General features: G+C 46.5%; 1 protein-coding gene and 1 pseudogene across 1 annotated transcript; one reads left to right on the top strand and one right to left on the bottom strand.

The window, feature by feature from the left end:
* Positions 1 to 153: 153 nt before the first annotated feature.
* Positions 154 to 892, top strand: LOC103632054 (mavicyanin-like). Its single transcript, XM_008653912.3, has 2 exons — positions 154 to 355; positions 447 to 892. The coding sequence occupies exons 1-2, from the start codon at positions 154 to 156 to the stop codon at positions 653 to 655; spliced, it is 411 nt and encodes a 136-aa protein (XP_008652134.1). The 3' UTR covers positions 656 to 892.
* Positions 893 to 4522: 3630 nt separating this feature from the next.
* LOC109940883 (protein MATERNALLY EXPRESSED GENE 2-like) lies at positions 4523 to 5191 on the bottom strand (annotated as a pseudogene).
* Between the last annotated feature and the right edge of the window lie 9845 nt (positions 5192 to 15036).

Below are 15036 nucleotides of genomic sequence, written 5' to 3'. Positions count from 1 at the left end.
TACCCAAATCCCCAATCGTATTCTACAGCCGCGCGTCTCCTACCTGTTCTACCGCCGCGCGTATCTCCTACCTTTTCTCCTACTCTGCTTGCCATCCGCCGCCGTCTCCTACCCAGTCTCCCTGTCCGGCAGCGCAACATCACCCAGCGGCGCATGCAGGGCTCCGGGCAGCCATCGGACTCGCCAAGCCGCGCGGCGGGCGGCCTCGCCGAGCCAGGCGTCGGGCGGCCTTGCCGAGCCAAGCCGGGGCTGGAGTTCCGCGTGGGCGGGCCGCGCGAGTGGTGCGTCCCGGACGCCAACACCAGCTACGGATGGTGGGCCATGAACAACCGCTTCTACATCGGTGACCGCCTCTGTGACCACCAGTAGCCTAACTCACACATTTTGACAACAATCCGACCATGACGCGCACAGATCCATTTTGACATCCTCCGTTCCTCTCGCAGATTTCAAGTATGCGAACGACTCGGTGCTGGTGGTGGACCGCCTAGCCTTCGACGCCTGCAACGCCAGCGCGCCGCTCGCCGCGTTCGCCGGCGGCGCCACCGAGTTCCGCCTCCACCGCCCAGGCTTCTTCTGCTTCATCAGCGGTGAGCCAGGGCACTGCGAGGAAGAAGGCCAGAGGCTCATCGTACGCTTGTTGGTCTGGGCTTGATGCTCCACTGATTGGTTTGTTACTACTTTGCTTTTATGTCTGCAGTACTGAAGTGCAGACTCACACACTAGTACCTAGTTGTTGTTAGATAATGCTCAGTTGCCTAGTTTTCGATTTCCATATTATTTTGGGTTCATGCATGATGACTTATGAGTTATGAAGTATTGGTACTAGTAATAATGTTATCTGTCGAACAATTTGTTTAACTCAGTAACCGTACGTATGCTGTTTAGTACCTATATGTGACGTGCTTCAGTTCGTTGTGTTCTGCTCTTGTAGTTCTCAACGATGCTAAATTGCTGGCCTCTTTTTTTAATTAGTATCAGAGAATTCCATTATTTCCGTACTTACATCATATGCATGGATACCGATCGAATATCAATCACAAGGTTCATCACGTGTACAAAACATAACACCAACCCATGGTGGAAACCGCCGTCACAAACTGTAGTTCTTTGCATTAGATACGGTAGGAGCATCCTTGTTGCATCTGTCTTCCTTCAGTTTTTGGCAAAAATCCTTTAGGGCCCGTTTGTTTCCCTTGATTTTGAGGAATTGGAATCTAACTAATAGAGTAGTCTATTTTTTGACATTCCATAACTTTCCAACATTTATATATAAGCCTATCTAAAATTCATGGGTGAGATATAGAAATTGATTTTATAGATTTACATGTTATTTTTCTAATGTACAACTTATAACACACTTTTGCACTTGCTTTTTATAGCATAAGTGTAGTGTATAACTATCTATCTCATATGATTTAGGATAATATACAAATAAATTACATATATAAATATAATAACTTAATTAGTTTGTGTCTAAATTATGATTATTGGAATGGAATTCAATTCCAACCAAACAAACGGGGCCTTGTATTAAATTCTTTCGTTTTAAAATTGCATTTCAAATTGCTACGTCTTTCTGATTTAGGAAGTGCTTAGCTTTGCCTCGTTCTGCTTGTCCATCTCCGTCGCTATTGCTCCCACACCGAACACCATGCATGTGCCACAATGGTTCATGCATGTAATTCTCGAACGACCAGCGTGAGATGCTTGCACGACGCATGACCCCGACGATCATCTGCAAAATTGGATGCTGCATCAGGTATCAATTTTTTGTTATTTCGTTGTTTCTCAAGACCGATTAACTGAAAAACTGATGAATAATCTATTTGCAGATGCACGGAGGTGCCGGAACTCAGTTTGGCATACTGCCTTTTCAACAAGCCCCTATCATCACACATCCGGTGTCTGGACAATCATCGGATCGCTCCCCTGCAGAGGCGGATGGATCACAGGTACAATCGTCTACTAAACAACATTTGTCTGATAATCATTGGTTGCTTGCTCTCTGTGTTTCTACATGTTTGCATGTACATGACCTATTTTAAACTTTTGTCATTCGCATGATCTATAGTTACTTTTATTGTTGATCACCGTAACTTCTTAATCATAAACAAGAGTGTCTTCTGTTTCAGGGTTCTGCAACTTCTGTCTAAGACCAATTGATGCCACCGGGTGTGATAGGAGGGCAAATGATGCCGTGGGCACCTCGCCAGCCAGGCATTTGGCTACCGATGCAAACACAGATGCCACCGCCGATGCCGTGGGGATTTCCTCCTCGCGGGCAGTCACACTCACCAAGATTGCCCTCACACTCACTAGGATCAGTACGTTAAGTTGATATCCTTTGCATCTCTATTGCTTCGTTGTTTAAGCAGTTACTAGAAAACATGCATATATATGTTGCAGTCTATGTATATGTTTAATTAGTTACTCGGTAAACTAACAAATGTTTGTTTCTTTTAAAGGGTTCGGGCTCACATAATGCTAGTCCGCCTCCGGATCATAGCACGTTTATGGACTTATTGATGAACACAAGTGGCGGTGGCTCCAATGACCCACCAACGGAATGAATTAATATGGAGGCTTGTGTGGAACTTACTATCATCGCATTTTCTATGGACTTGAACTTGTTTCAGACAGATTTGAACTCTTTCTTATGGACTTGAACTTGTATGAATATTGAATATGCTACTTGTGTTATGATATATTGAATATGGTGCTTGTGTTGTGATATATTGAATGTTGTGCTTATATTGTGCTGTTATGGAGGCTTCCCATCCGGGGAGGGAGAAAAATAAAACTGGGTATTGAAAAAAATTTATTCAGTAAGAGTGTCGGCCCCCACATTCTTATATGCGCCCAGGTAGGCCAGTGACCACGCGTGCAGTAAGAGTGTCTGCCACGTCATTGGCCGACACTCTTAACATAAGAGTGTCGGTTGCGTGTTGAACCGACACTCTTAATTTAAGAGTGTCGGTCCCCACACTTCTATACGAATAAGAGTGTCCATTTTAGAGTGTCAGCTAAGAGTAAGATTGTCGGCTTATTTCAGTAGGAGTGTGGGTTTTTGGCCGACAATCTTTGCCTTGTTTCTTGTAGTGATGAACATTTGGACGAACAATTGAATGAATAACCGAACGATCCTTGTGCACGTGTTGTGCTTGTGTGGGAGTGGGAATGAGTCAGTGAGTGGGAGTGAGTAGCCATGAAATGGCTTGGGATGGCATGAGTGAGCCCCATGGCCCTCTATTAATGGGCAAGGTGGGGGATTAGGGGGAGGAGTCGAGGATTAGTGGGAGGAGGCGAGGATTAGTGAGAGATAAAACATGTATTAGCTATGGATAAGTGAAATTAGCTTGTAGAGCTCACTGTATGACCCCGGAGGCGTATGTATACGTATGAGCATAAGGAAAATTATTAAGAAAATATTTGTAGGGATTTTAAAAGTGATTCCGAGGGTATTTCTTAGGGGAAAAATATTTGGAGAAATATCGGTGGAACATTTAGCCAGTATTTCTGAAAAGAATTTGAGGGGATCACTAGGGAAATATTTGTAGGATATTTTGAGAAGAATTTTGGAGATAAGGTAGACCACTATATTTTCTTTATTGAGATCAACTCGCAAGAAAACATTTTGAAATGAAATTTAAAATTCATTTTGAATTTAGAGCGAGTTTGAGAAATTTTCTAGGTTTGGATTTTCGGGGTGCTACAAGGGGCTGATGGCATAGGGCTGAGAAAATAGATGTAAGGATGGAACAAAAAAAAGAAAGTCTAACAAGGAAGTCTAACTATCATGATCGTGCCATGTGCCCCCAAAAGGTCCTAATGACCTTATCGTTACTATTTGCGAGGAGTCTCCCCAATCGGGTGACCTCTTGCGATCGTCGCTTGATCCACCCTCGTTCGGTGCCACCTCCTTCCCTTTCTGGGATATTTCTTGGCTTGGAGCACCCTGCTCCTAGCAGGCAACATCGGCTTTTGGAGCCACTTTCCCCTGATGAGGCATGTCGCATCCAAAGGCCTCTAGCATTTGTCTGAGTGGACCTCTGGAACCACCTTGAGCATTAGTGTGCCACCGCTCCGACCTCACACCAACGACTTATTCGGCTGCCCTATAACCACAGGAGCTGCAGCTGTTCGGACGGCTGCAGCTGCAATCCATAGAGACAAAATAATGTACAAGCCGAGCCGGATTAATGCCACAACAAGCCTCAAACCTTCTGTGTCGCACAAAACATTCGTGGTGTTGACACCGACATGGGAGGAAACTACTGCTACTCAGGATTTTTCTGCTAATGTGACCGAATGCACGTTCTCCTAGAAACGTCCTCATTCTGTGCAGTGTGATTATACCAATACCGTTGTCTATCCGCAACAGCATCTGCGAGCTGATGGAGGCAACCTAAAGCATTCTAATATTTTTTTCATTAAAATTTATAAGGAAACATACTTTATATTTAAGTCCTCTAAAAAACTGGTTAGATTTTGACTAAATTTCGTGAATTGGAAAAAAGTATAATACCAAAACTAAAATTCCCATATATTATTAATAGCATTACCTACCATTACAATGTATATAATAACAATGATCTTATTTTTTGTTTAGAAGCAGGCATGACTACACTCAGCAAGCGTAGAGTAGCGAGCATGAGTTCGCCCCCTAATGCAGCAGTAGCACTTGTTATCTTTGCATGGAGGAAACCCTTAAGCACATCGTGCTCCGTTTCCTTGCATAATTCCTTCTTTAGCTAGAGTAGAAACACCGACATCATCTGTGACATGACCTAGTAGAAGGTAAAGGATAAGAGTTCTATTACCAACAAATGCCTCGAGAATAATTACATTCGAAATTATTTGAGTCATTTAACACAGGGGATTGCGATACATTAGCAATTCGTCATGATACACACACGGTATCATATAATAACATCTTCTATATTGTCTACATCTATCTTAGCATGCACACACATGTCTGTATAGTTTTCACTTACCCTTCCCATGTGCATGAGCAGCAAAGTATTTGAGAAGTAACGAAAAAAACACTAGCACATCCACCCTCTTTCTGTACTCCATGTCGCAAGAAAATTTAAGGAACTCCTCACTATTGATCCTAGAAGAGTGTATACTTATCTATATACTATAATCTAGAAGACTGTATACTTATATATATATACTATAGCGGAAACCAATTCACTGGCAAGTATTCACCAAAGATATGCTACTCCAAACTTAGCAGTGATTTAGTTTCTTTTAGACAAAATTGTAAGTTATCTATTCTATCATATCTATCTATCTATATCTTCTATATATCTATATCTATATCTACACCCCTTGTTATATCTATATCTATACCCCTATATTATTTGGTGAATTTGCTATATCTATCTATATCCCTATATCTATATCTATTTGAGGTGTGGGAAAATCCAAGGTTACAATTCTGGCTCTACTACTACCTGCCTATGCCGAGAGCTCTTGGTCGCACACGCATCGCCAACGAGGAGCTACAAATGCAAGCCACTGCACGCAGTGCTGCCCTCCACTCCTGCTATGCCACCTGTCACACTAGGTTTTACAAGGTAAACTGAATGCGAACCATTTACGTGCTAGGATCAGAACTCACGTACATAGCGATTACATAAATAACTCATCATAGCACAATGCTTCGAATAATAATAAAGAGTAAATAATAATATTAAAGACTAGAGTCATTTACATAATATAAATCAAAGTACACAGAATCGAAATGTAGCCAATGTAAATTAACCCACCACAGGCAGCTGACTGCGGGAGGTCACTAGCCTAATCCTCGAACTCGTCGAAGTCCTGGAACTCCTGGAGATCCGCCTCGACACTTTCTTTACCTGAGCATAGATTGCACCAAAGGCAACCTGGTGTTTTGTGAAAGCAAGGGTGAGTACACATCAACGTACTCAGCAAATGTCCCGTTTGGCTGTAGTGGACTAGCTTTATGTGGGGTTAAGGTCAAGCAGTTGCTTTTAGTTGATCAGGTAATTATTACTAGTAGATAGCCAGGTTTTAACATTAATCCAAGTTGCTAACCCAAAAGTACTCTTTCCAAACGGAAGGAATACCAGAAACCATAATCATAATCATAATCACAATAGAAACCAGCATTATCCTCATCATCATCTGTAAACAAAGTAGCCCTAATTCAATGTGTCTCTAATCAATGGAGATCCCAAGGCCGCTCATAACCGTGAGCACAACTGATATATCAGTTTCATAACACTGTGCAGAGGTTGTGCACTTTACCCACGAGCCATGATTCCCTCTGTAGCCCAGGCTTGCAAGACCCTTATTCACTCCCGAGGTGAATGGCCAAGGATTCACTACGAAGCCTTTACAAAGATTCCCTGAGCCTGTAGCCGCCCGTTAGGTTTTCTAAATGTACCGCATTCCTCCCAAGGGGCAATCCACCCTCGGTAGAGCGAGTCTCATACACCGAGCCCATTGACGGCACGACGGCGAAGCGAACTACACCTCATTTCCTCTAATTAATTAGCTAAGGGTGTCCCATACCACCCTCATGGTTGCACTGTTTTCCCGGGTGGTCATCCAACGAAGAAGTCCTTATGGAGAGGCGCTCGAGAAACCGCTCGAGTCCCCTAAAATGCCACAAGTATATCATCATATCCAGAAAAAATCATAGTATCATCATTGTATCTCATCATGTTCATTGATTAAAAGTAAAACGCTAGCATAGAACTAATCATAATAACCAATACCCAAAGGGTAAACAAGGACATGAAAACAGAATACTAGTCAATCCTTAGGTTGATCATGGTATGTGGGTTGATGAATTATAAAGTAAATGAGACATAATAGGCCAGAGGACACTTGTCTTCACCAAACCGATGCTTAGGGTCTTCAACTTTGTAGGACTCAAAGAACTTCATCTCAGGACCAGTGGTTCACCAAATCTTGATTGTCGATTCCTCGAAGCTCAAGAACAGATCGCAATCTATTAGCGACGCACAACAAAGACAAACAAGCACAAGCAAACATATATTTGCATAAGAACATTACACCATACAAGATAAAATATTATAAAGCATGCAATAAAAAAATAAAGCTCGCTTTTATGGTGGCGCGAGGAAAAGAAATGCGGAAATCGGAGCTATGGTCAAGAAGTTATCGCATTTATGCCAAACATGTATTAACTATAACATTTAATTCGACCTTATCAAATATAAATTATATATACCATTTAGTTCGATTAATATGCTACACGAACAACTATCATTAAATAAGTAATTTAATTAAAACGAGAGATTCTAAGCGAGGAGAAATCATGACGCGCGAAACAACACGACATCGTGTGAATGGCGCGCGGCCACGCGTGACATAGCACGCGGACGACGCACGAAACAGTGTGCGCGACCAGCGTGAACGACACGTGAATCTGCATGTCAACGAGCACATCACGCGCAGATAGTGTGACGAAGCGCGCAGATAGTGTGACGACGCGTGATACTCGCTAACAGATAACGAGATTATACTAAACAAGTATTAATTCGAAAACATTTACGCTGACATTAATCATGTTAATATTTATTATAAAAGTATAAACTAAAACAACAAATTAGTTTTAATCAGACTAACAAATAATTAATTAATTAGTTAAAAGATGTTTATGACAAAACAATGCTACTGACTCGTACGCGACGAGGTTACAAAGTTAACGCGACTGAAACTAGTCAAATCATGTTTGCGACATAAAATATATTGAAAAAATTAATATTTTGCGCATTTAATGTGATGCTGCGTATTTTCATTGGTTAAAACTCACCACACGGATGGCCACGGGTTTGAAGACGCAGAAAAACCGACCGGATCTAGTGTGGCCATACACGGAACGGTGTTGCACATGACTAGCCAGGCATTAATATGTGGTAGTCAGTTTTCTTTCCCACACACATTACGTGCAATGAGGATATCGTATAGGAAGGAACATGCAGGGGCCTACGATGGTTCTCCTTTCTGTGCAGCGATCGTGTGTGCAGTGAGAAGATCGCGCCGTGGCACTAGGCAACGAATGGGCATGCAGGTGGGGCCACACGGGGCGGTTTCCTTTTTTCCTATTCCATACTGCACGAACGGCCACAGTAGGAAAATGGATTGGCCTGCTGGAGCGGGTGTGACGCCGATGTGGCGGGCACTACGGCGGGTGGGGCTGATAGCGGTGGCGTCTGCTCGCCGGAGTCGGGGCTGAGCGGTGCGCAGCAGCACCATACGAGGGCGTGTCATGGCTGGGAAGGCTCGACTAGGCACTGGCCTGGCCAGGGATCACGCAGGGTGGCTGCACGAGCTCGGCTGGGGGCGAGGCGGGCTAGTTGCGTGGGCAGCGCAAGGCCGCACCTGCGAGGGGCTAGGCTAGCTGCATCACCAGGTGAGTAGGGAGTTTGGTGCGAGCTCCCTGGTCGCCATGATGTTTGCGTAGTGACGAGGAAGGAGGAGGCGAAGAAGAGGGAGAAGGAGATGATTTGTCACCTACACATGAAGAACAGCCGAGCAGGCATGCAAGGAAGAGGAAGACGACGTGAGGAAGACGATGGGGCTACTCCTCCGACGACGCGAGGAAGACGACGAGGCGGCCCCTTAGACCACGGCGGCACAATGCATAGAGAAGAAAACGCGTGGGCTGCTCCTGTGTGAGAAGGAAGAGGAAAGAGGTTCATGGCAGGGGTGTGCGATTGTATAGAAAGGAGAGGGTATGTATAGAAAGGAGAGGGCACGAGAGGTGGTTGTCAATTTCACGGCGGCTCTTGTCCTGGCCGAGCGAGAGAGACAGCTACGCGGCGAGTTGCACGAGACATGGTTAGACAGAGTTAGATGGGTGGTAGACAGGGTTAGATAAAATTAGATGAAGACGGTTAGAGCCAGCCCGTGGGCCCAAGATGACGAGGTGGACGCCAAAGGGAAAGACGAGGATAGACGAGGATCGCCGACGAGAGGAGCATGCCATTCGCGGGAAGACGCGGTTCAGTAATCTCGCGAAAAGGGGCACGAGATCTGGAATAGGTTCGACGAGAGGAAGAAATATATATATATATATTATCGAGTTCCAAAAATTTTATAGTTTTCACAACTACCACATTTTAGGTATTTAATTAATACTAGAAAAACTGAAATTCGTATTTCATACCCGAAGAAACCTTCCGAAGATTCCAAAAACTCTTGGGAACATCCTCGAGATATTTTAATCTGTTATGATAACATTTTGCACTCATAAACACTATGCATCAGCATGAATGCAACAATCAAAGTTCCTCTATGATTTTATTTTACTAGGCTTTTGCGTACATATAAAACAAAATAACTCTTTACTATTTAGGAAAAAGAAAAGCAAGGAAAAGAGAGGGTAACAGCTGAATTTGGTGAATATTAGAAAAGAAATTTTATACCCCCAAATTCAGGGTGTTACAAATCTAACCCACTTAACAGGAATCTCGCCCTCGAGATTCAAGAAGACGCTAGCAAGAAAACAAGGTTGGTTCATAGGTTGTTCACGACTTTCTTGAGTTGAATTTGACTCTGCAAGCTTTGACCTTCAGATGCTCGCAACCAATTGATATAATTCTTGAGGATCCCTTGGACCTGTGGGTTAGGACCCACACACGCTTTCACTGCACCTCTTTGATCTTGTTAGCTGATGTTGATTGCATTGTCTTCATTGGGGTTAACAGCTAACCCCCTTGCCAGGAGCATTGATACACACTTGGTGAAGATGCTACCGACTCTGATATTGACTGATTAAGAGAGGTTGCAGGATGCCAACCGGACAGGTGCAAGAGGGAAGGGTATAGATAGAAAAGGTAAGCATAGATGGATTAAAGAGAAAAGGGAGAGCACCCAGCTACCTAAATCTACGACACTCAGCTAGTAAATGGATGTCATTGTGGACCCAGGGGCCACAACACACCAACACTCATCACAAAGAAGCAAACCAGTCATAACACAAAGACAAACAGCAAACATACAACAACGAACATCTCGTTGCTACACGTTAATGTTAACTAGATGGTGGTCTTTCCTTACAAAAAGGGGAAACTACTCTAAGGCCATCGAAAGGCAAGGGGAATAATAAGACATGCAGGATAGGGGCATGAGCATAATAAAGGATGGGGCTAAAGCAAGGATTGTAACCGACAGAGAGAGAATGCAACCATGGTAAGGGTAGAGAAAACATCTCAAATCGAGATGGGAAAGATGATGATTTAAAAGGTAGGCATAAGATAAGCATCATGGAAAGATCTAGTGATTACAAAGGTACAAGAGGTAACAGGAAAAAGCACACCAAAAGATCGACTTAAGACAAGACTTGCAACACGACAGAGGAATAGGGAACGAATAAGAGCAGGAGGGGTAAGACAACACTCCTGAACTCAAATGGGAGAGGAAGCTTTAAAATACAGGTACATGATAAGCATCAAGGTAAAGATCGATGGATGGCAAGGGTTAAGGTGATAACAAAAAAACACACAACCAATGAATGTATTTTAGATAAGACTTGCAAGTTGTCAAAGAAGGGGGAGCAGTCAATGATGAAATAGATGAGGCATTATCCTTGAACAGTGATGGAAAAGAGGGGGCTTCAAAGGGTAGGTTCAAGGTAAGCAGGAAGGCAAGGGCATAGATATCACGAGGGTTTTTAAGGTAATAACAGACAAGGATGTATGAGAGGAGATAAATAGGCATAAGACGAAGGGTATAAGTACCATAAATAATGGAGTTAAGACCGGACCTTCAAATGGAAAAGGATAGGGTACGTCCAAGGGCCAGATAGGTAAATTGCCGCTCTCACATTGAGGTGGAAGAGAGGAGATTTTTAAAGAGTAGGCATAAAGATAAGTATCAAGGCAAGATCAATGGATAACAAGGTAATGGTGATAGCAAATAAAAACACATCAAAGGATGGATAAAACGCAAATGCTAATTTTGATATCAGATGGTTTTTAACACAAATGCTTGAAACACAAATGCTCCACCAGCTGATGCTCTAGCTGTTACTTGCAGAATTGCAAACCATAAGTGCAACCCCAACTTTTCACATGGCACTCATCATTGTCTTGATGGAATAGTTAACATTAGTGTTATTAAGAATAAAAGTTAGATCCTGCATCAAATGAGTATTTAATTTTCATGGCCATAGAAGGAAGCACTCATATAGTAGCGTTAGATAGGGAATTCTCTGATTTTATTGCCACCTTGCACTTTGACCTCAAAAAATCATTTCATGATATATATGTTTTTGTTACCTCATCTACATTTCTTAACACCGTTTTTTATTTAATGTCCTTCTGTTATTATTTCATCCTGATTGTATTCATTGAGGACAATCAAAATTTCTTCTATGTTATATGTACAAAGAAATTCTGTGAATTGTTATACATATTCTTCAGTCTTGGTGTCCTGCATTAGTAAACATGTGTTGGGGCGAAGGCAGAGACGCCACCCTTCGCTCGTCGCCTTTCGCTGCAGTCGCTGGTTTGACGAAGACAAAACGGGCAGGGACACCCTTCGCTTCATTCAGCACCAGACGAAGGCCTGCGGTGACGTCTCCCCGCAGCACGGCCTCGCCCTGCTCTGAGGCCCACGTGTGATCTGGCCCATTGTAACGGGCCCCGCGTGACCGCCGTTGTGTTACGGGCCTAGTTTGTAAAGGCATTCTTGTAAGTACAGCTTGTAACCCTGCTTTATGGGAATATTCTGGGGATAAACTAGGTGTCCGAGGGCACATGCGTCCTTAACACGAGGCGCTGGGCACTCAGATACCTATAAATACCCCCACACAGTGCCCGTGAGAGGCTAGACATTAACAGAGCTATTTGCCCCCGTGCACGTATCCCTGTTGTCACCACTGTTCATCCTTGTTGGCCTCCTTGCTACTGAGAGCAAGTTCCAACATTTGGCGCCCACCGTTCGTGCTACGACAAGACCACCCGCGATGGCACCCAAGAGAGCTAACCCGAAGGCTGACGAGGCTGCGAAGGCAGCACTGCTGGCCGCGAGAAAGGGCAAGGCCCTCGTCCTCACCCAATCCACCCACCAAGAGCCCACCGAAGACAACATTCCCCGCACCTGCGAAGACGACACCTTCCGCACCTGCGGGCCCGAAGGACAATCGCAGCCGCCCCTAGGCTTCGCCCCAGTGGAGGGCGCGGATCTCACCGAGGACGGCGAGGTCCTCGGCGTCTCAACAGAGGAACAGTTACAGCTGCGCGCCCTGCGCCTCAAGAACCGCAATCTCCAGAGGCAGAAAGAGATACTGGAAGCCAAGCGCCAACGTGTGTCCGCACTAGCCAAGGTGCGGCAGATGATACGCGACGAGGAGCAGAAGGCCCAAGACCTCGAGCGCGAGATCGCGCTGATGCAGCGCGAAGGCCACCTCGGTCTACAGCAAGAGCCACCCCTCCAGCAGCGCGCGCAACCGGAGGACACGCGCGAAGGCCACCTCGGCCTGCAGCATGACCCACCCCTGCAACACCGGGCGCAGCAGGAGAACCCGCGTTTCCCCCAACATGACTACGCCTTCCAGCACGGCGCTCCATTCCAAGGGGTCAACTACCTCGATGAGCGAAGTCCCCTGGCGCCACACCTGCAAGTGACGCCTTGGCCAGCTAACTTCCGAGCAGGGGCATATCCCAAGTACAACGGCAGCACCGATCCGGCGCAATACATAATGAGTTATCAAGTCGCCGTTGCATCCGCCGGAGGGGACGACGCCACAATGGCGAAGTCTTTCATCATCGCCCTAGAGGGCCCAGCACTCACCTGGTTCACCAGATTGCCTCCGCTGTCCATTGATTCGTGAAGTCTCAGGGACAAGTTCCTTCTCAACTTCCAAGGGTACCGCCCAGACACCGACGCTTTGGCCGAGCTCTCGCTTTGCAAACAGCTGGAAAAGGAGACTCTGCGGGAGTATTACCGCAAATTCTTAACGCTCAAGTCACAGCTGCCCTCCGTCGATGATCAGATCGCTATCCACTACGCCATCAGTGGCCTTCGTGCCGGCGTCCTCTACAGTCATTGTATCAGAGATCCACCCAAAAACCTCCAGGAGCTATATCAGCTCTTTGAAAAATATGCCAAATCCGAAGAGCTCCACCAGCGCAAGATTGAGTCGCAGCGGAAGCCCAAAGATGCCCCGCAGTCCAGCCACACGTGGACGAGGACTCCGCAACCAGACTCCGGTCGAGATGGCCGCAGTCAACAGCAAGTGCACAACATCGCCAACCAGCAGCCTGCTGCTGACCCCCCTCGTCGCCAGGAATATCCCCCCCAGGGCCGCGGAAACGGAACTCGCGGCAGGGGCCGAGGGCGCGCGCAGCCGCCGCGTCGGTTCTACTGCCTTTTCCACGACGAAGACTGCGCCCACCAAACCAAAGACTGCCCCGAAACGAAGGCCACCAGAGACAGAATGGCGCGGGCGCAGCCAGCCGACAATCCTAGAATTGTCGCGCATAATTACCAACCACCCCCTCCACCATATATCTATGCTCCCGCTCCGCATCCACCGCACCACGCTTACCAACACCATCAGGAAGTACAAATCGTACCTCCTCCACCCCCGCCACCACACCAGCAACACCAAAACATCCCCCATGCCCCAAAGCAGGAAGACTTCGCCGATCAACCATATCGCGGAGTCATTCACATGATAACAGGGGGTCCAGCACTGACTTCGACACCAAGCGGCAGAAGCGGGACCACTACCGCAGCATCAACCATGTCGCGGTCACCGGCCCAGTCGTGCAGACGAAGTGGTCCCACATACCGCTAACCTTCGATGCACGAGACGTCGACCTGCGCAGCGCCCCCCACATCGACGCTATGGTCATCAATTGCAGCGTGGCAGGCTGGGACCTACACAAAGTCCTAGTCGACAACGGCAGCCAGGCGGATATCATCTTCCTCCACGCCTTCGACCGCATGGGTATAAGCCACAGTCTGCTCAAGCCTTCGGACAATCCGTTGTATGGCTTCGGCGGCAAGGGCACCTTTCCCGTTGGCAAAATAGAACTTCCCCTCTCCTTCGGTGTAGCACCCAATGCCCGAAGTGAGCAGGTAACCTTCGACATTGTCGACATGGTATATCCGTACAACGCCATCATGGGCCGGGGCTCCATCAATAAGTTCGAAGCTGCCATCCACGGACTGTACCTATGTATGAAGATACCAGGTCCGCTAGGCGCTATCACGATCTACGGCAACCAGCAGACGGCGCGCAACATAGAGCGGGACTTCGTGCCTGGTCAGAGGAACGTACACTGCCTCACGACCCAGCGCGAGGTCCCCGCGCCCGCCAGCCCAACCGACAAGCAGCACGAAAAGGCACAGTTGCAGAGCCAAGACGGAACCAAGACTGTTCCCCTTGATCAGGCCACGCCCAAGCAGACAGTCACTATCAGCGAAGACCTCACGTCACATGAAGAAGAGAAGCTTCTCTGCTGCCTAGCCAAGAATAAAGATGTCTTCGCCTGGTCCGCCCTAGACCTGGTCAGAGTCAGCCGATCCATAATTGAGCACAGCTTGGGAATTAACCTTTCGGTGCGACCAAAAAAGCAAAGGCTCCGCAAAATGTCCGACGAAAAGACAGAGGCCGCCAAGGCGGAAGTGCACCGCCTCCTAGAAGCTAAATTCATCGAGCCAGTGGCTTACCCCACGTGGCTCTCCAATGTCGTAATGGTGCAGAAAAAAAGCGGGAAATGGCGAATGTGCATAGACTTCACCAGTCTCAATAAGGCCTGCCCGAAGGACAATTTCCCGTTGCCGCGGATCGACAAGATAGTCGATAGCGCGGCCGGATGCGAGGTCATGTCACTCCTCGACTGCTTCTCCGGCTATCACCAGATATACATGAGGGAGGAAGACAAGGCTAGCACCAGCTTTATAACACCCTTCGGCACTTATTGCTTCATCAGGATGCCGGAGGGACTCAAGAATGCGGGGTCCACTTTCTCCAGACTCACCAGAACAGTACTCGAAGGGCAGGTCGGTAGAAAC

Source organism: Zea mays, chromosome 7 (genome assembly GCF_902167145.1).
Source record: "Zea mays cultivar B73 chromosome 7, Zm-B73-REFERENCE-NAM-5.0, whole genome shotgun sequence".
NCBI lineage: Eukaryota > Viridiplantae > Streptophyta > Magnoliopsida > Poales > Poaceae > Zea > Zea mays.
This window is presented reverse-complemented; position numbering and strand designations above follow the sequence as displayed.